The following is a 26,930-nucleotide window of genomic DNA, read 5'->3' as shown; positions in this document are numbered from 1 at the left end:
TCGGGGTTTCGATACTTCCGTATCTATGTCACACTGGACCCGAAATTACGATACACTAATAATTTGGGTCCCCCTATGGCTCGATTAAAAAAAGACGTGACGCGTTGGCGGGCACTTCCGCTATCTCTTTTGGGCAGGGCAGTGCTCTTCAAGATGATGGCCCTTCCCCAATTCTTATACGCGCTCCAGAACGCTATGGATCCCGTACCAGCGTCTTATTTCAAGGAAATAGAGGCTCTCCAGAGACAGCTTCTTTGGGATGGTAGGCCCCGTATAGCCTTTTCCAAGGTCACCCTCCCCTGGTATGATGGGGGAATAGGGTTGCCTGACCTATGGAAATATTTCTGGGCCTCCCAGTTGGCGGCAGTAAACCACGTTATATACGGGGCCCCAGTGGACCCCGGCTATGCAATGGACCGCTTGCAAGTGCCCGGGGGCGATTTCACCAGGGCACTGTAAGCCAGATCGGGACGGTTTCCCCTTGCAGGTCCTACCTCACATGCAGTACAGGTGTGGCACGCGGCCAATAGACCCCTCAAGTGGGAGGGGAGACTAAAGCTTGCCACCCCACTATTGAGTTCAGAGAGATTAGGAAGCCTTTGGAAATCTAAGGGGTTTGACAAGTGGTAACTTATTAGGATTACACAGATCAAAGACGTCTGGGGGAAAGACACAATTCACACGTTCGATTCCGTTAAGCAGCAATAACACCTTCATGATAGGGAGCACTTCTGTTATCTCCAGGTCAGACACGCCTTACTTACACATATCCCCGAAGGCACGCTACTTCCAGATGCTTCTCCCCTGGAGGACCGTGTGTTGGATGGTCTTCTCCCGGAAAAGCCCATCTCCCTAATATATAAAAAACGAATCAATAATACGGAGGACCCGCTGGTACTAATTAGGACACAGTGGAGTGCAGATGGAATTGAGTTGGATGAGGAGAATTGGCGGGAGGCGGTCTCCTCTCCACGGGTAGTGGCAATACAGATGAGGCTCAGATTAGTGCAGTTAAAGATTCTTCGCAGGTCATATGTCACGGGGCCTCGTCTGGTCCTAATGGGTAGATTGGAGTGTGGGGAGTGTCGCAGGGGGTGTGGAGTACTTGGCACTTTCATGCATATTTTGTAGCACAGTAGGGAGGTACAGGTCTATTGGGTAGAGATCCATGATAAACTGCGGGATGTACTACGGGTAGAGATACGGCCAGAGGCTCGTAGGTGTATTTTAAATGTTTGGGAACCCACAGATCTGTGTATGTATAAGCGACAGTGGGTAACGTTAGCATGCATGGTTGCCAAGCGCAACATCGCTCAGCTGTGGGGAGCGGGACAGCTACCCCGGGTTGGAAAATGGGCAGAAGACATGAATTGGTGCATGTTCAGGGAGAGGTCGGTCTACGTTTCTAGAGGTTGTCCCAAAAAGTGGGGTAAGGTCTGGGCAGACTAACTGCTACCGTGGTGACATTTGTATGCCCCCGATCTGTCTGGAAGAAGAGGAGGCGCAGGAGGCCCTGTGATCTCTTGATCATCATCCTGTATGGATCTGTATACTTGACAACTGTGTAACTGGTCAATGTCACCTGATGTCTTTCGTTTGTTAACTGTTAATAAAAAAGTTTGTAAAAAAAAAAAAGATATAATTAACTTTAGATCATATAGCGAGGATGGTGTTGAATGACCGGTGCAGGCAGGGGCTAGCAAGCCATCTATAGCCTCAGTTTTAATTGTGAACCCAGAAAGAAGCCACATGCCATAACTACCAGGAAGGCAGCTTCTACATTACTAATCATCAGCAATCTGATCCCTAAGGAAAAAAACAGATCCAGCCACACTCACTTTTGGATTAATCCATATTTGATATTGAGAAATGATCACAGGCATATTTGTTTTTAACAAGACAATGTTCCTAACAGTTTATTTCCAACACTTACAAAAGGTTAGTATCATTCTAGAAATTCAGTAGTGATTCAGAAATCAACCTGAAGGTAAACCTACCTCATAATGTAGCATGAAATTTTTGTCCTTCACGCCACTGAAAAACAAACAAGACATTAGAGGTCGAGGGTATGGGGAGTTTGCAAAGAAGGGCAGGAGGGGGGATGGGTTTCTTTCTTTTTCTTTTTGCGTGCATTGTTTTGGATTTGATAGGGACTCAACATCTTTTTAGAAACACTGGCCAGAAAAGTATTTTTGAAATAGTGCCACATATTAGTTAGAAGATCTGAAGCCAATAGTGAAATTACTTTTGTCTGATCCACACTCTATATAAACAAAGTGTATAAACATTTTCTTAACTAAAAAATATAAATTCAGCAATTAAAGAATGTTGTAGCCACCAATTCCCTTACAACACACCTTAGTCTCCAGGTGTGCTATACCACAGTACTGCTGTCAAAATATATACCTGGAGATATATCAAGACCATCATAATCGCCTGGAAATATCGTTCAAGTTGAGTTAATTGTAAATCGACCCTTATTTTGAAAATATTGCGTCAATCAACATTATGGCCTGTATCTGCAAACTGCTATTTATCCTTTGATATTGTGACCTAGAACACTGCCAGCACCAAATTTCTCAAACATATCAAATAAACTGCAATGAAGGTCTGAGCAACCCCTAGAACAAATATAAAGACACTCCTCAAAGGCTGTTCTGTGCAACAGCATTTCTGGGTTTCATTAGAATTGATTCTGTGTAAGATCCTGTTGATTATCATTTATAGGTTTATGGCTATTACTTTTTTCTTCAGATCCAGATTAAGATAAATTAAGAGCAAGGCAATCTTTAACTTCGGAATCGAACCCCTTTTTAATTCTTAGGTTCTAATTCTCCATGTACAAGGCATAGTGGAGAGTGGACAATTCTCAAACATACTTTAAAACATGCAAAATTCCAAAAAGGAATATTGTTATTATTTCTACAGAAATGTTGTTTCAGCACAAACCTAAGAGTTGCTGCAAAGAATATAATATAATGTGTGTCCATTTGAGAAAAATCACAAAAACAGGCAGCAACAAAAAAAAGAAAATACCAAATAATTGTTTTTCAGTGAGGAGCTGATAAATAAGGAAAATATGCTTACCTTAAAGCTGCAGTGATCGGATCAGATTTCATACTTGATTCGAGTGAGTCAAATGTAACACTACAAAGAACCTAAATCGAAAGAAAGTCACAGTTAAAAGAAGGCAGACAGGAGACTTGATTGCCCCACACTCAGCACGGAATGTGAGGGACTTGCAGTAAAGTTAATCAATATCCAACTTTCACCTAATCAAAATCAACATTTTTATAAATTCACTTAGTGTCATTGTCTAAGAGAAATAAGTGCAGAATCAATCGACACAGTTCTAATAACTTTAGCATCTACCAATACTGTTATGCCTCTACCTTTCATAAAGTGTGTAGAATTTGTAGGTCTAATCAGAAAGCACAGAAGTCTACAAGACCTGTTGTTAACGATTCTTTAATAAATCCATAGAGTGGGCTTTGTTTCCACCCAGAGGATTATTTCCCTCTCACTTTCTTCTAATGTTTGTTAGGCGTATCATTCTGACTTTTAAGTGCTTTCATTGGAGTGAATGAGGGAATGTTGCACATCTGAAAAGTACACTCAAGCTAACGAGACAAACAATTTGATAATTATTTATCTTATACATTCTACATAGAAAATAACCCATCTGACACTTTTTCCCAAGCATTGCCAATCCAATAGGACAGGCTTTATTGTGCTAACCAGCATTTGTGTAAGTAACACATGCAAACAGCATCTGGGCAGGCATTATTTTCCTTTATTAGCATATTAAAGCGAGTCCTAGTGACTTTGCCGGTGCTCCTTTTAGGTTATCTAAGAAAATACATATGTTAAGTAAGGTATTAAACATAACACTTTATAATAAAAATGAAATCTTACATTTATGATAAAACACCAAAACGTCCAGTCTTTACAAACAAAAAGCAGTACTTTCTAAGCCTCTGGTAAGTCAACCTGGTTTGAAATTTTTACAGCCTAAAACTATGCAAAGTCTTATAAAACTTAATGGCAATCTTTTATCTGTCTTCAGAGAAAAGGAAATAAGTGTCTTTGTATTACTCTTCAACTGAGAAAGTTTTCTTCACATCATAGTGTACAGCGACCTGCAATTGTGGAGCCTTCTGCTAAAACAGAATAAAACTTCAGAGTGCAAGGCGTTCCATTTGTCAAAGTATGTTGAGGTAAAAGCCTACAAAATGAAGACACGTCTCGAGTTAAAAGAAAAGGTTTTACGATTCAATCGCTAAAAGTCTGATTTGGTACAGACAATCTACTGAAGGTCTCCTATTAAGACTACGTGGTCTTAGCAAACGTTTAGTTACTGTATGCGGATGCTGGAAGAAGGCACTTCCCATTCATTAATGGATTACACAGAGACCTACCACATTCCAATTTGAGACTAAGTCGAATTTGAATCCACCAGTTTGACCCGAATTTGGACTCAGCAAAATGTCCTTATCTAATCTGCCTATAATGATGATGTTAATTTAAAAGAGGAATACTGCAGTCTAATTGTTCCACTGGTGGTAAAACAGGTCCCACGTTCCGAGTATGTCTTTTGGCTTTGCATTCGCACTTTAATGGGAGAGCTGGGGGTGGGTGGGGGGGATAGTGCACAGATTTTCAGAAGAAACACACTTTGGCAGGGCCTGATTGCAACAGATGAAAGCCAATGCTCACATGGTGGGTCCTCCATTATTAGGACAAAGGGGGTAATCAACAATGGGCATCAAGTACACACTTTTGGTCTTCAGCCAAGATTTCATACATCTTTACTGCAACCTCAATGTCAAGAAGTAATTTTAAAAAACCTAAGATTGTATGTAGTCAAAAATCTTAAATAAGGTATGTTTTCAGTAACCTAAATAAAATCAGCATTGAAAATTTCAATAAATCTGGCTTATGAATAAAAGTGCCTTTTGGGTCACTGTTGGCTTAGACACTCAATAAGTTATCTTACATGCACTCGGTCACTCGTTTTTTAAGTCATGCATCCATTCATCCATCCACTAGTTCTTGCATTCACCCTCTAACACAACCACAATGGAACACATTAAATACTCAACTACACATGCAAGATACTTAAAAGAATAGAAAAAAAGAAAACATGCCGACACCTAAATATGGCAGGCATATGCTTACAATAAAGAAATATGGCAGTGGTTGTCTGTCTTGCAGTGGTATTGTACAAAGTCTATTGTTGTTTTAAAGTTGCAGCATGGCCACCACATTTTTAACCAATGTGCTGTCTATCTTGGTACGGTAAAACAATCATACACCGTGGATTACAGAATTCCATAATGTTTGCCTGGTTTACAGAAGAGGCCACGCAGGATGCGGTGCACTAGAGTTTAAATGAGCTGCAAGCCAGTGGCCGTCAGAACTGACTGCAGAGCTTTTGTATCCTCTTACATTTATTTTTTTTAAATAGATGAAAAAGATTAAATGAAATTAACTTTTGTGAGAAATTGGGGTGTGAGCACTGGCCAAGCAACATCCACAATCCCTTGCAGGGTGCAGTCACTAAATTAACTAGTGCTTAATTAACCCTGGGAAGCTTGGCACAAAAAACAATCAGGCTTAAGTTAGAGGCAATATGTAAAGTATTTATGCAGCACACAAACAGTAATAAAGTAATAACATAACAAAAGGAAATTCTCAACCCAGTTTAGAAAAATAGAGTACATTTTAATAAATTATTTGATACCAAAATGATAAAAATTCATGCAGTAGAAGGAAAATGCTACTTACCAGTATGCACCTGTTCTTGGCATGTAGAGCTGCAGATATAGATCGCCACCTAGTGTTGGGTCCAGATGTTTGTAGTTTGTTTTTGTCCTGAAAAGTTCTTTGGAAGTCATGAGATAGGCGACTCCTCCTTAGGACCACATTGCGCATGGGCATCGGCCCCATCCTCAGATTGTTTTTCGCCATTAGGGAAATGATGGAGCTTTGCAAGAAAAGGAAGAATGTCCATGTAAGCTGTATCTAATTAAGATACTACTGGAACAGACAAGGGTAACCGGGGAGGCGGGTGGGCGTGTGTAACTCTGCAGCTCTACATGCCAAGAACAGATGCATACTGGTAAGTAGCATTTTCCATTCGAGGCATATGAGCTGCAGATTACACACTGTGCATAGATTGTATAGCAGTACCCACTCTTAGCGGCAACCACTCGTATCTGTTGCAGTAGTTTGAAATAATGATTTGAGAACAGCCTGGCCCACATTAGCTTGTTGTTTGGTTTGCACATCTACACAATAGTGTTTTGTGAATGTGTGCGGTGTAGACCATGTAGCTGCTCTGCAGATGTCATCTAGGGGAATGTTCCCTAAAAATGCCATTGAAGCCCCTATTTTCCTTGTATAGTGGGCTTTAGGAGAAACAGATAACGTACGTTTAGCTTTGTGGTAACAAATCTGTATGCATTTGACAATCCATCTAGCTATCCCAGATTTTGAAAAGGGATTACCCTTATGTGGTGGTGAGAAAGACACAAAAAGTTGTTTGGTCTTACGAAAGGGTTGTGTTCTCTCGATGTAGTATAGCAAAGCACTTTTGACATCTTGGGTATGAAGACCTCTTTCTGCTACTGTCTGTGGCTGCGAGAAGAAAACGGGCAGTCCCAAAGATTGATTGAGGTGGAAGGAAGAAATGACTTTGGGCAGGAACTTTGGATTAGTACGGAGAACGACCTTATTATGATGCATTTGCAAGAAGGGTTCTTGGATGGTTAGTGCTTGTAGTTCACTAACTCTCCGCAGAGAAGCAATAGCTACTAGGAACGCAACCTTCCATGTTAAAAATTGTAGTTCACATTTATGTAAGGGTTCCCATTAGCAGTGTAAGAACAATGTTTGAATTCCACACAGGTGAAGGTGGTACTCTGTGAGGAATTATTCTCTTAAGGTCTTCCATAAAGGCTTTAATAGCAGGCACTCTGAACAGAGATAGATGCTGTCTGTTTTGCAGATATACTGCTATTGCAGCAAGATGCAGTCTAATAGACGTGTAGGCTAAGTTACATCTTTGGAGGTGCAGTAAGTATCCTATGATGTGTTGAATAGACACGTCTAGGGGATTAATATTGTTGTTGTACAAAGCGTTTCCACTTAGCTGCATAACATGCTCTATTGGTTGGACGTCTAGCTTCTTTTATGACATTCAGGCAGTCTGGAGGAAGGTTAAGATATCCAAATTCTAGGATTTCAGGAGCCAGATCGCAAGGTTGAGCTGAGCTGGGGCCGGGTGCCTGATCTCTCCAAGGTTCTGTGTTAAAAGGTGTGGAGACAGGTTTATTTTTTGGTGCTGTACTACAGACAGTTGTAGCAGTGTGGTGTACCACGGCTGTCTGGCCCACATTGGAGCAACTAGGATGAGGGTCAGAGAATTCTGCTGTAGTTTGCGTACTACTAGTCGCATGAGTGGTAGAGGTGGAAAAGCGCACGCAAATTTGTTTGACCAGTTCATCCATATCGCATTGCCTTTGGACAGTGGGTGTGGATATCTGGAGGCGAAGCTTGGGCATTTGGCGTTTTCGTGGGTGGCAAAGAGGTCTCTCTGAGGTTGTCCCCACATCTGAAAGAATGGTTTAAGAACTTGCGTATGAAGTTCCCACTCGTGGGTCTGTTGTGTCTGACGACTTAACAGATCTGCTATGGTATTTTGTACTCCGGGAACATTCTGGGCTAGAAGGAATATGTTTTGAGGTATAGCCCACCGCCATATGTCCTGTGCTAGTTGAGAAGGTTGCACGGAGTGTGTTCCGCCCTGTTTCTGTATGTAATACATGGCTGTCCGTGCGGACTAACACAGCTTTGTTTGGTACTTGCTTTTGGAAAGCTTTCAGTGCTAGGAATATAGCTAATAACTCAAGGTGATTGATATGGAGTAACTTTTGCTGTGGTGTCCACCTGCCTTGCATGGGGTGTTGCAGTAGGTGGGCTCCCCAGCCGGAGAGCGATGCGTCCGCTATCAATATTATTTGAGGAACTGGCTCTAGGAACGGTCGCCCTTTGGAAAGGTTTTTGGTGTTCCACCACTGCAGAGAGCGATGAGTCCGACCGTCTACCAACACTAGGTCTGTTAATTGACCTTGAGCCTCGTTCCATTGACGTGATAAGCACTCTTGAAGAGGTTGCATTTGGAGTCTTGCATGGGGCACTATGAAAATGCAAGAGGCCATCATCCCTATGAGTTGCGTGAACACTCGTGCTGGAAGGGAGTGTTGTGGCTGAAACTTTGTGAGAAGAGCTTGCATGCTGGCTATCCTTACTGGAGTTGGATAAGCTAGCGCTGTTGAGGTGTTTATTGTGGCACCGAGGTACTGTGGATGGTTGCAGATGAGACTTGGTGTGGTTTATTGTGAACCCCAAGTTGTGTAGCAGTTGGATGGTGGCATGGGTGTGTTCCACACACTGGTTGTATGAGCTGGCTTTTATGAGCCAGTCGTCGAGGTACGGGAAGATGTGGATGTGCTGTCTTCGTAACTGCTAGGTACTTGGTGAATACCCTTGGTGCTGTTGTGACTCCGAATGGGAGTACTTTGAATTGATAGTGCTGCCCGTCTATTACAAATGTGAGGTACTTCCTGTGAGCTTTGTGAATGGGAATGTGGAAATATGCATCCTTGAGATCTAGAGTAGCAAGGAAGTCGTTTTGTAACAGGAGAGGAAGGACTTGTTGAAGTGTGACCATGTGAAAATGGTCTGACTGTATGTCTATGTTAAGCGGTCTGAGGTCTAGAATAGGCCTTAGAGAGCCATCCTGCTTTGGGATAAGAAAGTAGTGAGTAAACTCCGTTGTTTTGTTGGTGCAGAGAAACTGGTTCTATTGCACTTCTTTCTAGAAAGGATAGTCAACTTGCTTTAGCAGTGATAGATGCTCTCGTGACATTGGACGTTGTTTGGGTGGTATTTTTGGGGGAGTAGAAGTTAGTTCTAGACAGTAACCCGATTGAATAATTTGTCGTACCCACCTGTCTGATGTGATGTTGGTCAAGGCAGGAAGGAATTGTTGTAGTCTTCCCCCCACAGGAGTGGAATGGTGGGGGGGAAGCGGAGGAAAGTCATTGGGTAGGGGTGGAGGCAGAGCGGGAGTTGGTTTTTCCTCTGCCCTTGTTGTGGTTACCCCTATAACCCCCTCTTTGGTAGCACTTAGTGAATCTGGATTGACAAGGGGTTTTATAGGAAGTGGAGGGGCTATCGGAGGCGTAGCCTCTTGTGTTGCCTCTATATGATGAGCGACGAAAAGAACGTCTGGGAGCTTGCAATTGCAAGGGACCCATAGATTTAGCTGTGTCTGTGTCTTTTTTCATTTTCTCTAAAGATACATCGACATTAGGGCCAAATAGGTGTTGCTCATCAAATGGCTGATTGAGTATGGAATTTTGCAATTCAGGTTTGAAACCTGAAATACGTAGCCAGGCATGCTTACGCAGAAGGACACTAGTATTAATTGCCCTTGAGGCAGTGTCTGCGGCATCTAGGGCACAACGAATGGAAGTATTGGTGATATTTTTACCTTCCTGTATGAGTTCATTGGCCCGATTTTTATATTTATCTAGTAGATGCTGCATTATGGATTCTAGTTCATCATAATGTGCCCTGTCATATCTTGCCAATAGCGCTTGAATATTGGCATTGCACCATATGTTAGCTGCCTGTGACGCTGTGCGCTTACCAGAGGCGTCAAGGAGTTTAGATTCCTTATCTGGTGGTGAGGCCTCACCAGATGTTTGTGAATTAGCACGTTTACGTGCATTAGATACTACTAAAGAATCTAGTGGTGCTGGACCTCTAATGTAAACTGGATCTGTAGGGGCGGCTTAGTATTTTTTCAATGCGAGGGTTGAGGACACGAGCCCTGACTGGACCTTTAAATACCTCTGTTGCGTGCTTAATGACCCCTTTAAGCATTGGCAAAATGGCAGTGGATCTTTGTGTATTATCAATAGTGTCCAATAGGAAATCTTCCTCCACAGTATCAGTGTGCAAGTCAACCCCATGGTACTGGGCAGCTCTCTGGACTAGAAGGTTAAAACCTATAGTGTCCTCTGGTGGGGAAGGCCTGTGAGGATATACTTTGTCTTGGTGGACGTAAGGCACATCAGAGGTGTTATAATCATCCCATGTATTAGGTGACTGAGGGGGACTCACTGGGTCATGTGCACCCCCACCAGTGTCATCAGAGTCTGTATCTACATCATGATCTGGATTAGTGGATGGTGTAGGCGAATGATGTGGTGTAGGAGGAGGAATAGTATGGGGAGATGGTGGAGAAGGGACCCTTAATGAGAGGTTGCCATGTCTCTATTCTTTGGAGGAGGAGGAGGAGAAGGAGGAGGTGCAGGCACCTCTAGTGGTCTCTTCTTGGAGCTAAGAGCTAGTTGGCCAGTCTTAGGATCCTTTACAAGAGTCTTTTGAGTAGGATCTGGTGTAAAAAGGTCTTCTGTGTAGGGCAGATCCTTCGGCGTCAAAGTTTTTGGTTCCGGAGGTTTTTTCGGCACCGACTCGGTAGCGGGTTTAGGGTCTTTTGGCTTAGAAGTATGACCTTTCGAAATGTCTTTTACCGGATTTTGTTTTTTTGGTTCCGGGTGTTTTTTCCTCTCTGAGTCGGGATCTTTAGGCAGTTTTTTACTCGGCTCCGAGTGCGGTTTTGGTCTTCTTCGGTGTCGGTATGGGATCGGCACCGGGAATAGGCTGACTCGAGCCCGAGGCGCCTGTAGGCTTAGTAGGCTTCTTTGCCGGCCCCGAAGGCAGGGGGTGGGAAGCAGTCTCTTGGTGTGCACCCGGGCGTGAGGGTGTGACCGAAGCCTTTTTTGAGGGTGTTGAGGAAGGGTTGGGGTCGACGTTCTTACTTACGACCCATTGAGCTGGAGTGATGTCCTCGACGTCTGAGTCTTCGGCATCAGAGGAGATGGCACTTTCTTCAGCCCGCTGGTGCTCTGGCACGTCAACGCCCTCTTCAAAAATGTCGTCGGGGATCGAAGCTGACGAGCGAGCCATATTTCTTCAAGCTCGTCGGTCCTGAATTGTCTTTTTGGAGCAGAAAGAGGCACAAGCGGAACAGTCTTTGGCCTCGTGCTCCGGTGAGAGGCAAAGGTTGCACACCTCATGTAGATCTGTGTGGGGAAACTTTGACCCACATTGAGGACACTTCTTGAATGGTGTCCTTTCCATGAGCCAGAGAGTAAGGCCCAGGTACGCCCAAAGGCCTTCGTCGACGACCGGAATCGAAGACTTCGAAGTGAAGAATGCGTCGATGGGGAGTGCAATCGAAATGATACCGTCGAACTGGGTGAGGAGTGCGCGCCGAAGGAAATTCGGTTCCAAACCGGAGCGCAGGAAACACATCCGAGCACGATGGCGGAAAAAAACAATCTGAGGATGGAGCCGATGCCCATGCGCAATGTGGTCCTAAGGAGGAGTCACCTATCTCGTAACTTCGAAAGAACTTTTCAGGACAAAAACAAATGGCAAACATCCGGGCCCAACACTAGGTGGCGATCTATGCATAGTGTGTAATCTGCGGTTCATATGCCTCGAACATAGAGTTATGAATGTTTTAATTTTATGTGTGAAAACGAACGCCTAAAAGATCAAAGCACCAACCGCAGACACAGAGTAATGCACATTCTCACATTATTTCGCAAATACTCAGGGTACACCATCAACTGGGACAAATCCCTCATTTATCTCCTGCATGGGGAGGCTCCACCACTGCCCTAAGATTGCATGCTAGGGTCGTACTGACAGGCTTTCGGTACTTTGGGACATATATTACTGCCGACCCAGAAGATTTCTCCACAAGAAACCTGGAGCCACCTTTATCGTGCCTCCGTATGGACATGCAACACTGGAATGCCCTGCCTTTGTCTATCCTGGGGAAACTTGCGCTGTTTAAAATGAGAATACTACCACACTTTCTTTATGCACTACATAACACATCCTACATGGTTCCCCCTCCTACTTTCAGGCTATCGACAGAGAACTCCATACGCTTCTCTGGGATGGGGGTCCAGCGCGCAATGCCCTCTAAAAACTGACAAGGGGATGGTGTGATAGTGGTATTGGCCTTCCAAACATACAACAGTACAGGTGGAGCAGCTTACTACAATCAATCAGTGGGCCCATCTACCTCCCAGATGGAGAGCCTGCCTGCCACCTCGACAGACTGCCCATGCTCCCGAGATGATACCTTGGGGGGCTATATGATACCTCGCTTCCCAAAGCTTTTGCAGTCCCCACAGCAACCACACTTAGCTTAGGGACTTCGGTACACCAGGCCCCTGAATGCAAGTGCAAGCTAACCTTAGCCTCCACCCTTTGGGCTAACGCATTGGTATGGACGCTGGAGAAGTCACAGAGCTTTGATAAATGGGACCTCATTGGTCTCTCCAGGGTGTGAGACTTGTGGAAACCGGGGGTGGGGTGGTGGGGTCATCCCATTTGCGGAACTGAAACAGGAATACCAAATGGCACCCACAGAATCAAACAGATACTTACAAATCCGTCATGCACTTCAGACGGCAGTGTCTAGGGGAGATGAGCTTCAAAAAGCCTCCCCGCTGGAAGACCGTCAACTTGATGAGCATATGCCTAGAAAAGCCATATCCCTTACGTATAAAAAGCGGCTTAATAATCAGCCAGACCCCTTGACTAGATTGAGAGAGCAGTGGGACAGGGACTTGGGGGATTGAGGACGAGGAATGGCTAGAGGCGCTGGCATTCCAGCAAGTTGCGGCCATTAGAGCCAGGTTCTGCCTTGTACAGCTTAAAATTCTCCATTGGTTCTGCTACGTCTGTACCATGTTAGCACATATGGGCAAGGCATCAAACGCATTGTGTCACCGTGGCTGTAATCAAGAAGGGAACTGTTTTCCATATGATCTGGGATTGTCCTGCCATTCAAAACTACTGGACCACTGTGATTGCATGCTTAAACAGGGTGTGTGAAGGAGACGTTAAGGCCCCCGCAAAATGGTGCCTACTTAACATATGGGAGGCCGCAGATCTAACCTTCGTGGCCTATATTTTTAGGTCTGTTGGACTGATAGTGGCAAAGCACAAAATTGGGCGTGAATGGAGAGCCCCCCCAGGCACCCCACCTTTGTGCATGGAAAAAAGACAGACTGGTGCATGCTGGAAGAGAGGGTAGTATACAAGGGAAGAGGCTGCCCCAAGAAATGGGTCAAAATTTGGGGAATCTGGAAGGATTACCGGGGTGGGATATGTGCAACTACTGTTCTTCTTGATTCTAATGCCCTTCGCTTGGGACTGTTCACTGATGAGGGACTCTAGGATCCGGCTGGAGGCTGGAAGTGCGGGAGTGGAAGGAATGCCATGATTTTCTGCACTAATATTACAACTCGATTGTGCTGTGATGCTGCTAAGGTTACAACATACTGTTCATACTTTATTATTTTTCTTGCAATAAAAAGATTTATAAAAGAAAAGAATCATGAAGGGGGCATGGTAGAGCTGACCAAGATTGTGGTCACTCTGGAATAGAGCCTTCCAGCTGTCATATAGATACTGCGTACCTATATACCGTGTTAAGTTAGCATGAGCTTATTAAAATGTTTAAACGCCATTTTTCCTTTTGCTGCTTTTGCACACGACACATAATTGTTATTTTAGCTTTCAACCTAGAAGAGCGTTGTGATTTACATGAGAATAATATGTTATTGCTCTGATATCAGCTTTGTTTGGTAAAATATGTCTGCACAGTGAGTGCTGAAGCTTCCCAGGATAACTCGACACAGTGTTGTTGTAAGGTCTGATCTTCGCACCTTTCTAGACATAACATGAATGCAGCTGCTGCCAAAATCTGGCTTTACGCGTGTTGTATATTGCTTTGCTGAGAGCACACGTAACACACTTGATGGTGCTTCGCATGCAGAGAGCTGGTGGAAGATGATGTGATCCTCTGCCACTGAGATTTTGAGGTATGGGCCCGCCCTGCTAAAACCCAAAGAGACCTTCATAGATAATAATAATACTATGCTAGTTCGGGAGGGTGAGAATTAGGTGTTGCTAACTCCTATTCATTTCAGCATGCTGTCACCTTTCGCATTTTATGGACTATTAACTATGCTGATAACTTTGCTTGTGATAATAGGTTTGCTTGTATTATCTAAGATACTGTGTTTGAGAACCCTGCATTAGTAAATAAATATTTCAAATGTGCACATGTCCTCTTTTACTCCATGTTCTGGTTTGAAATGATTGCATAACGAAAGAGTGTTCATGTGTTCCACGATACCTGAGGTATTCTAAGTTCATGTTCTGGTCTGTCTAAACATTGGGAGTTTGTTATGACCAATGAGACACTGTAGCTAGCTCGGTAAGGGGATTTTGGGTACTGAGGTGAGTTTTGGGCAACCCTAATTCACTGAGGTTCCAAATCTCTATGCACAGTTCTGTAGGAGAACGGAATTCCCGCTACATGGCGCCCAACGTTGTCGGTCTTATATCATGACACTCGAGTAGTATATCTTTCAATCCTTAACCCCTTCACTGTCGTTTCCGGAAAACGGGGGTGTCGGACAGAACCTACCTATTTTTGAAATAGGTCTTTTCTAGCTTGAATCTTTCTAGAAACGGTTTCCTTGAATTACAACCCAGTTGTGCTACAAAGTTTACTTTGTTTTTCTAAGTTCCTGTGCAGTCATGGCCCAGCCAGTTGACATTCCGCAGCATAGTCGCGTTGCGGTACGCAATCATTTGCAGACTTACCAAGTCCCCTTGGAGGGCTTGGCTGTGATATTGGTGGTGAGTGCGGATGCTGCTTACCCATACAAACTGTTCTATTCGTGGGTGACGTTTCCGGCTGTGGACCGTAACTCTGGTTTGTTCCACAATTACACTCCCTCTCCGGTACCAAATGAATATACGCCGTACAGAGCACAGGAAGTTCCTATTGATACTTGGCAGCATCGTGTTTGGTTTGGTGGCGCCCTACCCCATTCTTTAACCGCTCCGAGGTTAGGTCCTTTGTCCATTCCAGGCGCAAATTGGCCTGTTTTGGCCGGATTTACTCCTCATCCTCAACACGGCAATTGTACCTTGGCAGAAGTTCGTAGACTACATGTTGTCTCTATTGCCGTGATTCGAGCCTTAGTGCAATACATAGGTCGTAATCTTCCGGGTGGGCCCCCGGGTGGTGCGGCGCTTCCGGCCGGACAGGGCGGATTGAAGCTCAGTCCCGTGATGGTCAATGCTGTGATGGGCAAGCGACCCCAGGAGAAGGATGATTTTTCTTTCTGGCTTGCTGAGAAATCTGACCAGCTGGAAGCTGTATTTCCTAATACAACTCCTGGTGACAAGCACAGGATTTTAACAATTAGTTTACCGAAGGATTTGGCTCCTGAACTCGCTGACTGTGTGACCTGGGGGAGAACTTTTGCGGCAGTATACGCGAGGTGTTATGGCACTCCGTCTATGGCTGTCCTGCCGACGATCATTAAACGTGTTCAAGATGATCACGGACCGGAGGCTGCGGTTGAATTGGGTATGCGCCTATGTGGCTCCTTTGATATAGTTTGCGATCTCATTCTTGCTAATGTCAAGGGGGATGCAGTGAACTTTCAAGTGTGGTTGGGATGAATTGTCCCCGAACCACGAAATACCTTTACGGTCTCAGCCGCAGCTTCAACCTCAATATCCCATACGGCGTGAAGTAAAGGCTTCCGTCGCGGCAGTCCTTGAACAATTGGAATATCAAGGAGTGATTGAGACATGTGTCACCAATGAATAACCCTCTCTTTACTGTGACCAAGCCTGACGGTTCATATCGTTTGGTTTTGAATTACCGGCATTTAAACTTGCATTGCCGTAACTGTGCTGTACAGAATACTCACGGCTCTGCCCTAGTGAATAGTCTTGTGCGTAAGCGTTTTAAAACCACGCTTGCCATTTCTAACGGTTTTTATGCCCATCGATTGGATGGTCTTAGTTCCCAATGGACCAACTTTACTTGCGGCGGTGTCCATAAACAATTTCGCCGTCTCCCAATGGGCTATAAGAATAGTCCTGGGATTTTTACTGCCCGCATAGTCCCTCTGTTGGAGAGAATCGACCCAGATGCATGCTCGTATGTGGATGACATATATCTCACAGATGACGAACTTTGGGAGCATCTGTGTCGAGTAAACAGCATAATTTGTAACTTTGCAGATATGGGTTACAAGTTTAACTTTGCAAAATCGCACATTGCTGAGTACACAGTGTTGTTCCTAGGCTATGAGCTCAACAATGAAGGTAGAGGTTTGGCTCCTCACTTCCTGGAGAAATGCGCACAACTGCGCGCTCCGACATCACTGAAAAAATTACAGTCTTTACTGTTTTTTTTGAATTTCGGAAGGACATACATTCCGGATTATGCCCAGCGTATCAAGCCTCTGTATGCTTTGATACAACCAACTTTTTCCAAATCATGCTGGCTGCCTGAGCACTCCGCCATTTTGCAATGCTTGCAGGCTGATCTGCTCGCTTCTAAATTCTTACTGACTCGTGATAACCACACCAACCTGGTGATAAGAATCATACCGGGAACGGTGGGTTTCACGTACCTTACTTTTAATGACGGAGACACAGTACCTATTGCTTACAAGTCACACTTTTACACTTCGGCTGAAATGCGATTTTCCACTGTGGAGAAAGTTTTAACGGCTGTGCAGATGGCTATTCTTAAGGAACGTGCCCTGTCACAGGGAAAACGCATGTTGGTTGTTACCCAGTGTCCTGCCTTGGAGGCAGTTACGAAAGCCAGTGTACCAAACTCTAAAGCTTTGCACCCTCGGTGGATTCAATGGGCGGCATCCTTGACATCTCAGGATGTCACGTTTATTTTTGACGCCACGTTACGGTCGCAGGAGTATTTACAGTATGAATACGTTCATCCGGCTCCGTTAGCAATGCGACCTTTGGAGGATTTCCATTGCATCATTTACACTGATGGTTCGGTGCAGGTTGCGCATGGCTCTAAACACGCCTACGTTTCCGCATGCGCCATTGTGGTCGGTGCCATGGTGAACGATGAGTTCAAGTCCAGAGTTGTGCACACGCAGACTCTAGGGGACTGCACCGCACAATTGGCGGAGCTTCGTGCTCTCTTACTCGCGTTGGAGTACGCAGACCATAGTGTGACGACTCTTATTATGAGTGATTCCTATTACTGTGTCCAGTCATACAATGAGAACTTGTTCTTTTGGATTCAGAATGACTTTCGTGATTCCAAGGGTAGCACAATAAAACATAAATTGATCTGGGTTCGAGTGGCTGAGCTCAAAGAGCAGTTGCCCCTCGTGTTTGTGATTCATACTCTTGGCCATCAGCGTGTGGGAGTTCACGCTGTTGGTAACTGGCTTGCTGATGAAGCAGCGAAATCAGCGGTATCTACATATTTAGTTGCAGCAGTTACACGGTCCAAAAGTAAGATTGATAATGACATCTTGGCGGCAGTTGCTGCCACTGAGAAGGGAAGTAAACATCCTACGGGGTTCCCTTCGAAGTACACATACCACTTAAGTCCCGATAAGGTTCCTTTTGTGAATATTCCTGATGTTGGAGAACATTTGATTCCCAACTCGGATCGCAAGGCAAACTTGATTACAGCGGCGCATGAAGGTGTGGCATCCGCGCATGCGGGCGTTTCAGCCACTGTAGCTCAATTACAACAACGTTTCTGGTGGCGGGGACTGTACAAACAGACGCGAGACTATGTCCTTCAATGTGACATTTGCCAGCAGATTAAACCTTCAACTGCTGCGTGTCCGCCACAGACACAGTTGTACATATCTAATAAACCACTAGGCTGTGTTTAATTAGATCACTGCGGTCCTTTTTCCTCTGATACTGCGTATAGTACATCTTAGTAGTGGTTGATTCATGCACACGCTTTGTATGGGTCTGGCCCCATCGCAGTGCTGATTCACGGACTGTCATAAGAGATTTGCGTGTCTTTGTGGGGATTTTTGCCTGTGGCACCTTCCATTCGGATCAGGGTCCGGCTTTCGCCTCTAAGGTGTATAAGGATGCCATGATTTTGATGGGGGTCCAAGTCAAGTTTTCGTCTCCCTACAGACCTGAGGGTAACAGTGTAGTGGAACGAATGAACCGTGACTTAAAGCAATCTTTGCCAGCACGAGTTATAGGCACTGGCAGAAACTGGATGGCCCACCTCAATGGCGTGCAGCGTGCTCTTAATAATCTCCCTAGAAGGTCTCTGGGTGTGCGGACAGCATACGAAATGCTCTTTGGTATCAAGATGTTTGTCCCGGACCTTGACGGTCTAGACGGCGTGTCCCGCGCCACAACCTTTGACATAGATGAACATTTCAATGTTTTACAGGATCTACAAAAGACCAGAGACAGTCTTGCAAAGGAACATTTGCCCTCCACATCGGATGATGCGTTGCAGATCCCGGTAGTTGGCTGGCCACCCCAAGTTGGAGAACTGGTTTGAGAGAAGATCGATAACAAGAAAGAATTTGGTCCTTCGTATCGAGCACCGGTTCCTGTGCTTGGAGTGAAGGGCACGAGAACAGTCATTTTACCTCCACTACCTGGTCGTAAGGAAAACAGGTTTATATCTATTGATAATCTCAAGATACACAGAGTGGCCGATTCTTCTTAGTATGACTCCGGCTGTCTCCTGTCCTTCGATTGTGAGACATTCTGTTTTGGCCACTTCTTCTAATCCTATGTCTGAGGTGGCCCTCGAGATGCCTGCTATTTCCAGTCCTTTATTAAGTACTTTACCAATTGATCAAATTGATGAACTTGATTACACTTATCCAATTGACTTATCGATGCCGGATTTGCAAACACGTTTGGCCACAGAGTCCAGATTTTCTTTTGACACTGTTTCACAAAATTCGAAAAAACCCTCACGTTTTTCAATTTATGCTACGTTATTTAAAAAACGTTTTTTGATCCCACCTTGGACATATATTTGGCTGGTACTTTTTTCTATATACCTTTTCATGTCAATTGGTTTTGTGTTTTATTTTTTTCGCCTTGTCAATGGACACTATGTTGAGGAAAGATCATGCATTCGGCATCTTAATGGAACTTTGGCCCCTTTCCTCGTCACATTCAGCACACCGACTGAAGAGAGACTTGCATTTTGTTAACATCACTGCTTGGCCTGTTCTTGATGAGATTGTGTGGGATGCGGTTAAGTTTCAAATACATGGCCCTACTGAAGTGGTTAATGTCCCAAATGTGCTCAGAGTTAACATGGGAGATGTGGTGAAACAAAACATGCCTTCTCTGATTTGAAATATTATGCTGCCTTTGATGCTGAAGATTTATACTTAGATTCTGCTAATTATGGTGAATTATTTTGCTTCCAACATTTTGGCAACCATTATCTGCATAAAACAAATTCCAAAAGGGATACTGTAAATTACACTCAGTGGGAACATTGCCCAACCCCTTTACAAGGCAGTTCGAGTACTTTTTTGAAAAAGAACACTTATTTCACCGACTTTAATCAGTCCAAACCCGAGTCTTTTTATTTCAAAATGACGCAGAAGTCCATGTCCAAGGTTAGACTTACCGATACCAAATTGTTGTATTCGAAGTCCTTTCTAGACGAATTGGCTGTAGAAGGCTATGAGCTATGGAAGGAAACCATTGACCTTAAATCAGTATGGGGTTCTAAGAGTTGGCAGGTACAAGGCACTGAGGCTTTGCAGCGTGCATGTCTCATACCAAATCATATGTTATTTTTAAATTCTACCATTTCTCAAATGACATGCTTTGGATTGGCTACTTCTAAAAAATTAAATACACAGACTGTCCCTGACTTAGAAGAGTATTCCGGTTGGAATAATGTTACAAAGTTTTCCATTAATGAATTGCAGGCCTTATTGCAAAATGCTTCCTTTAACATTTCCAGTTTGGATCCAAATGGTTGGCTGATGTGGCACAGAAGTTCTGATTCATGCCAACACCGTTTTCTGGGTTTAGCTGATGGGTTTACAAATGTCAGACCTGATCCCCGCTTTGATACCGACAATTCTGTCACCACTTATTCTGTAGGAAAATTATGTCAGAATTGGCTGAAACATTCTACCTTGGCTGCGGTTAAACTGCATCTGTCCAAGCTCACTGATGATGTTGATTTAAACAATTTCGTTAAAGGCCCGGCTAATGGTAGATCTAAAAGAATTATATATGCGATTTAAACAATGAAATCTGGAAGACTTCACAAATTGAGGCTGCTACACGCCTTAGAGCTATTGATCAAGCTAATTTAGAAAAAGTACTTGCAGTTGTGGATAACAGTATTGACATGCTTTCTTCCCGCATTTACACGTTAAATAACATTGTGTCTTCTGTTGTTGATATTGTGCAAGATGAGGTGTCTGTAATATACCATGGTCAGAATAAATTGCGTTCTATTATGCAATTTGCATGGACCCTGCAAACGCTTAAGTCTGGGCGGGTGCCTTGGTCTTACATGAACGTGTCCTCTCTCTTTGCCCCTTTCAATTTGACTGACAAGCAGCGCATGCTTTCGATGCGAGAAGCATCTTTTTCCATATTACACATTGAGAGATTGGAGTCTTTACCGTTCTCTGTGGCAGAAGCCACTGCTGCGATGTGGCTTATCCACGGGTTAATTACATTACCATTTGCTTTGTATAAATTTACAAGTTGTATGCGATATATCGCAATAGGTGGATATGAACCGCTGGGAAGTTCATTTCTCCATGAGGCATGGTCTCTTTCATTCACTTATCGATGCCTGAAAGACGAGAAAGAGGTTTATCTTAAAGGGGAGGAGTGCACAGAAACCCCGGATCGTTCATTAATTTGTAGACCCATCCAGTTGCACGGTTCTTGTAACCAGGACCGGACAAAACAAATTTAGCCTGTGTTTTGAAAGGCACTCCAGTTCCCGCAATCGTTCCTACTTTTACATTACTGGCAAATGGCAGTTATTTACTTTTAAATAACGAAGACTGTTGTGGGTTAATTAGAGGTGTCGCTTATGTGGTAACCGTATCAGAACGTGTGGTGTGTTGCAAAAACGTTCTGTATCCTCCTACACATGGGAATTCAGATGTTTCCATCTGGCCTCGTATCCCAACCTTGAAAGCAGAGTTCAATGGTATGAGTAGAATAAGATCCCTTTTGTCTCAAAAAGAGGTGGCCCTGAGTTCGGCTCGAGAAACATTCGTCCTTCACATAGCTAACACGCGCACAGAAGTGCAAGCGCTATTGAATACTGATTTGCCATTGCATTTCAGCGAGCTGGTCCATCAAATCTTTAATGCCTCCTCCACTTCTGGCCTGGCACATTTTTTTAAATTAGTTAGCAGTGGTCTTGTGACTTCCTTTGAGAACATTTTTGGGGTCATCCCTGCTTTCTTCCACAGTATCTTTTCAAGCCTGTTTGGAGGCTTTCCTGTTTTGCTGGCGCTGGCTGCAGGCGTTCTGGTGATATTTTGATTTATTAAAAACGGAGGCCCCTCCTGTGTTAGAAGCCGCTCAGCCCCACCTGGCACTATTTCGCAACCGGATGCTTGACTACTATGGCACACTGTCGCTTGCGACTTTAAGCACGGCATTTGGATTATCTTTTCGATTTTCCTATTTCACATGTGTCCAGCCTGTGTTTCGTTGCCTGAGCTGCGATTTCGACTGGGCCCTTGATTTGTGTCTCTGCAAGACGGTATCTCCTGACGTCGATTTTAATCACCTGATGAGTCTCGTAGTTACTCACGAGTTGGTTTGTTCTGGCGAAAGGATTATGGCCTTGGCAGGGATGCATGGACTAATGGGTCAATGGAACGTACTTGCAGCGGCGCAAGATTTCTTGGCACAGAGCTATATTGAGAACTCTCCGAGTTGTCCTCTGATGATGCTAGAGGCTCCGGTGCTGGAGGAGCATATATGTTCATTCCCACTAATGAATTGGATGGCTGAACTGTTTTCGGATGATGACAGGGATTTCATGCTGGAGGCTGTTGCTGCATATTTTGCGTATTCAGTCCTGTCCTAAAAAACCTTCGTAACTTTGGATGATAGCCCCTTCATATTTACAAAATTTTTGCACACCCACACCTATTAACTTGAGTGATAGTGAATCATGTATTAGCATGGTTGAGATCTTTTTACTTGACCTCTAGAAGGCCTTTTTTCCGGATTTTACAAATTGACCTGACTAGTTATTATTGAACCCTGTTTTCATGATGTGCCCCTATTCTGGTCTTGAAATTCCCACTACATGGCTACATTCTTTATTTTGTCTGTGCTCGGATCATTGGGGGGTGTCATATAGATACTGCCTACCTATATACCGTGTTAAGTTAGCATGAGCTTATTAAAATGTTTAAACGCCATTTTTCCTTTTGCTGCTTTTGCACACGACACATAATTGTTATTGTAGCTTTCAACATAGAAGAGCGTTGTGATTTACATGAGAATAATATGTTATTGCTCTGATATCAGCTTTGTTTGGTAAAATATGTCTGCACAGTGAGTGCTGAAGCTTCCCAGGATGTTGTTTTAAGGTCTGATCTTCGCACCTTTCTAGACATAACATGAATGCAGCTGCTGCCAAAATCTGGCTTTACGCGTGTTTTATATTGCTTTGCTGAGAGCACACGTAACACACTTGATGGTGCTTCGCATGCAGAGAGCTGGTGGATGATGATGTGATCCTCTGCCACTGAGATTTTGAGGTATGGGCCCGCCCTGCTAAAACCCAAAGAGACCTTCATAGATAATAATAATACTATGCTAGTTAGGGAGGGTGAGAATTAGGTGTTGCTAACTCCTATTCATTTCAGCATTTTAGCATGCTGTCACCTTTCGCATTTTATGGACTATTAACTATGCTGATAACTTTGCTTGTGATAATATGTTTGCTTGTAAGATACTGCGTTTGAGAACCCTGCATTAGTAAATAAATATTTCAAATGTGCACGTGTCCTCTTTTACTCCACGTTCTGGTTTGAAATGATTGCATAACGAAAGAGTGTTCATGTGTTCCACGATGCCTGAGGTATTCGAAGTTCATGTTCTGGTCTGTCCAAACATTGGGAGTTTGTTATGACCAATGAGACACTGTAGCTAGCTCGGTAAGGGGATTTTGGGTGCTGAGGTGAGTTTTGGGCCACCCTAATTCACTGAGGTTCCAAATCTCTATGCACAGTTCTGTAGGAGAACGGAATTCCCGCTACACAGCCTCCTTCATAAACCAGCTGAATCCTCCATATTCTTCCTGCCATGGGCCTGACCAGCCAGGGAAGTTGGATGAAGGACACACCCAGGTCCAGACCAAGCAAAGAGGGGGAGGAGCTCCCTGCCTGGGAGGAGGCATCAACGCTTTGGCAGTGAGGTGGGCCGCAGTCGGATCACCTTGGCTGCATAGGGCAGAGTGATGTCTTGGTGACCACATGAGAGAAAAGCAGCGGTTGGAGCCTGCTGTAGCGGTGTTTGGGCCTCGATGCTGCGCTGAGGCCCCAAGAAGATGCAAGCCAGGAGGCCACAGGGTTGAGTTTGCATTTCCCCAAAGATCGAAAGTGGGTAGCCTGGCTGCCTTTTTTTCACCCAGGGGCCAGCGGCAGCCGCGAGAAAGAGTGGCCACTATGGTGGAGGTTATGGGCCCCGAGAAAGCTGACCGGAGATAGGCAGTATGCTGTGCCCTGAGTTTTTACTGGGCTCTAGCACAGAGACTTCAAGGACATTTCCCAGTCTGGGCCGTTTGGACAAGAGAAGGCCCCCCAGCCCTGGATTGGAGGCCCTCTTCAGGAGTGGGGTTGTGTGCCTCCAGACAACCAGAAGCACGCTCAGTTGCAGGACAAGACCGCTAACTCCGAGCTGCACATGTCACCCGTGGAATGGGGGAGAGCAGGGCAGGCGGGTTGGAGAGGTGCCACATTCTCCTGATTGGTAGGGAAGAAAAGGAGCCTCACAGTGGGAGCAGACGGTGATGTATTCTCCGAGCCGCTCATGTAGATGGTGGTGAACGAGGCAGGCGGGCTGGAAATTGACAGACACTTCCTGCCATCCTCTCCCCCTGCGTCCCTGGACTCTCATCTAAGGGGCTTGCTATTCAACATCGAGTCAGGAAGTGAATCAATGGGGAAGGCCAGGGTCCCTAATGCCCCCATGCAAACCACGATGGACAGATACACTGCTCCAGCCAGGGGTGCGCCAAGGAAAGCCCTGATTCTACCGTGGTGGTTGAGGTCACCCCTGATACGACAGTGATCCTACAGGAAATCAGAGCTTCCAGAGCGGCAGTTGAAATGAAGATAGGGGGTGTGAGGGCAGATGTGGCGCTCCCGAGATAAGATCTGTGCAACAAATGGAGGTGGAGAGCCATGTGTCAACACTAGAGGACGAGATGTCCACTTGCTGCGCAGAAGTAAAATGTCTCAAAACCTCTATCAAGATATTGGAGGATAGGTTGGAAGATGCAGAGAACAGGTCCAGGCACAACAACCTGTGGTTCGTGGGGTTCCAGAGGTGATGTCGCTGGGGTTATTCCTGGAGGAATGGCACAAGTCGTGGGGGCCTACTGGGGAACTATCACAGTGGTTTGGATTTGAAAGAGCACACTGAACCCTCACTTTGAACCCTCTTCCAGGGCCCCGCTGCCATAACATTTGATCGCTAGTATTTTCAACTTCCATGACAGGGAAGTGATCTTAAGAGATACAAGCAAAAAAGGGGTGCTACTTATGATCTTCCCAGACAAGTCCAAACCTAGCGTAAATCCTATGAAGAGGTAAAAGGAAACTACACTTCATGAACTGGCAACAAATCATTGTCCTTTGAAACCCTAAAGTGACATGAGAGTTGGCTGCCGAAAAAAGAGAACAACCTGCTACGAACCCCCGCCACAACCCGCGCAGGAGACCATGGAGGCATACCGGCGAGGGTTAGAGGATGCGCTGGTAGGTGCAGACATTCTACATTGAAAGTTCCCTGACGAACAAGGGGCTTCTCAGAATCATTAGACATTGAAACTGTCTGGAAAGGAGCTGATCAAGTAAGTTATCAGACAACAACCTGGAATGGGGGAGGGAGAGGGTCTTCCCAATGCCAGAGGAGAGGAACCTGAGACTGGCAAGAGGCTGGCGAGGGACGTCAGCTACTGTGACTTTTGCCCCGCAGTGGGGGGCCTTTTTCAAGGCGGAGGCCGCAGCAGGAAGTAGGACTATAAAACAATCAGTATCCTTCGTCAAGAGGGGGCTCTGAGCCATCCTTTACTCTAGTTTTTCAGTTTATTGTTACTTGATGGGTTTTTGGGTTGAGGAAGAACATTGGTGTAGTGTGAACTTTTGGGATGGGTAGGCGACAGACCTTTCCGAAGTTGGGAATGCAGGGAAATTGGGGAGGGAGGTGTAGGAAACTGGCTATTTATTTAGTATACCAAAAGGAGGTATGCTGTGTAAAGAGTCCCTTATGAGTGGATAGGGGCTTGCTCTAACAATCCCAAGGGGCCCGATCTAGGTTAGTGGTACAGAGCAGCCGTAGGCTTATCAGAGGAGTGTTAGTTATTTGTTGCACACACAGAGTCAATAAATGATGCACTCACTCAAAAAGGCGCTCCACACCAATTTGGAAAAATAACAGGTATTTTTATGTATATTTTGAAACCAATAACTTCATTATCAAGTAAGTACCTTTTCACAATAAACCTGTTACAGTTTTAGCACAGTTAACCAACAGTGCGCTTTTAGGTGTAATGCTTTCCTATGGGGGAAAGAATATTTACTGCATACATATACTTGCGAGGCGTTTGTGTTTCGGTGTATCTGCCATGGTTAACTTGGGTGCAGAGATACTGTGCAGGTTGGTAGCCTTGCACACTATGTAGTAGAAAGGAAGGGGAACACCTGGAAATAGATTGCAAGGGGGGACTCAGGGACAAGTCTGGGAGATCCCATTGGCAGATTCGGGTCATGAGGGTCATGGAAGCATGGGGGAGCATTTGGTTTCTTTAGGCCCTGGCGGCTTGGGTGCGGAGGGTTTGTGGTCGGCTAAATATCTTGCGTCAAGGCACTCACTGGTATTGGTCAGGACCAGCAAAGGGGACAAAAACAGGACAGCTGGGACACTCTCTATGCTGGCCTCTGCGGAGCCGACATCCCTCAGTGGTTGGTCATTGGTGATGTCGTTGGAGTCCGGACCTGACTGGACTTTTAACAAGTGTTGGTCGCAGCAAGGGTTCAGTAAACACTGGGTATTGAAGTAGGAGAGCTCATGGAGGTACTGGCGTCTTCAGGCTGGGCAGGAAGATGGATCTGACATCTGTGTGTGAAGAACCTTCTCATGGGCGACTGCTGCTCATTGGACCTTGTGGACAGCAGCTTCTTTAAACAGGATGTCGTGGTTGGTGCCTGCAGGGGGAGTAGCTCCTCTACTCCAAGGGAGATGCAAACTGCTGTGCGAAGTGCTGGTAACCCTCCGGGGCTTGTGGAGGATGCACAGCGGCAAGGCGAGTTGGGTCTTTGCAACTGCCGAGTCTGTGTGGCAGGTAGGGTTTGGTGCCTAACGCCCACAGTACTCTTCAAATCTTGCGAGTTTGGCTCTTCAATGTCCTCTTCTTCTTTATAGCAAGTGGAATCTGAAGTTCTGGATTCAGGGAGCCCCATTAATACTACATTTAAGGGCGTTTGTGGAGTGGATCGTAGAAGCCAATGGCCTACGTTACCTTGGGTTCACTACGCCCCCTATATGACCACTTCCTATAGGAAGTCTGCATAACTCTGTCCCAGTTTCCTAAATTCTGCTGTCACCAAGATGGCAGAATTTTCCTACAGTGAGGCGCAACAGGCAGTTCACCTTAGGGGTGTGACTGTCGTGGGTGTGCTCTTCGCCTACTTCGCATACTAACTTCCCCGACTGTCCTGGTGCCA

General features: G+C 45.1%; 1 protein-coding gene across 1 annotated transcript in view; it reads right to left on the bottom strand.

The window, feature by feature from the left end:
* The window catches only part of PNPT1 (polyribonucleotide nucleotidyltransferase 1), a 326,983-nt gene that overhangs the window by 186,875 nt on the left and 113,178 nt on the right, over positions 1-26,930 (bottom strand). Inside the window, exons 14-15 of the mRNA XM_078649311.1 lie at positions 3,088-3,158; positions 1,998-2,034 (exon numbers count right to left, since the gene is read on the bottom strand). Coding sequence (XP_078505437.1) covers positions 1,998-2,034; positions 3,088-3,158 — 108 coding nt within the window. The remainder of the gene's footprint in view (positions 1-1,997; positions 2,035-3,087; positions 3,159-26,930) is intronic.

This window comes from Lissotriton helveticus, chromosome 6, assembly GCF_964261635.1.
Source record: "Lissotriton helveticus chromosome 6, aLisHel1.1, whole genome shotgun sequence".
Taxonomy (NCBI): domain Eukaryota; kingdom Metazoa; phylum Chordata; class Amphibia; order Caudata; family Salamandridae; genus Lissotriton; species Lissotriton helveticus.
The sequence above is the reverse complement of the archived record's forward strand: the minus strand, read 5'-3'. Positions and strand labels throughout refer to the sequence as shown.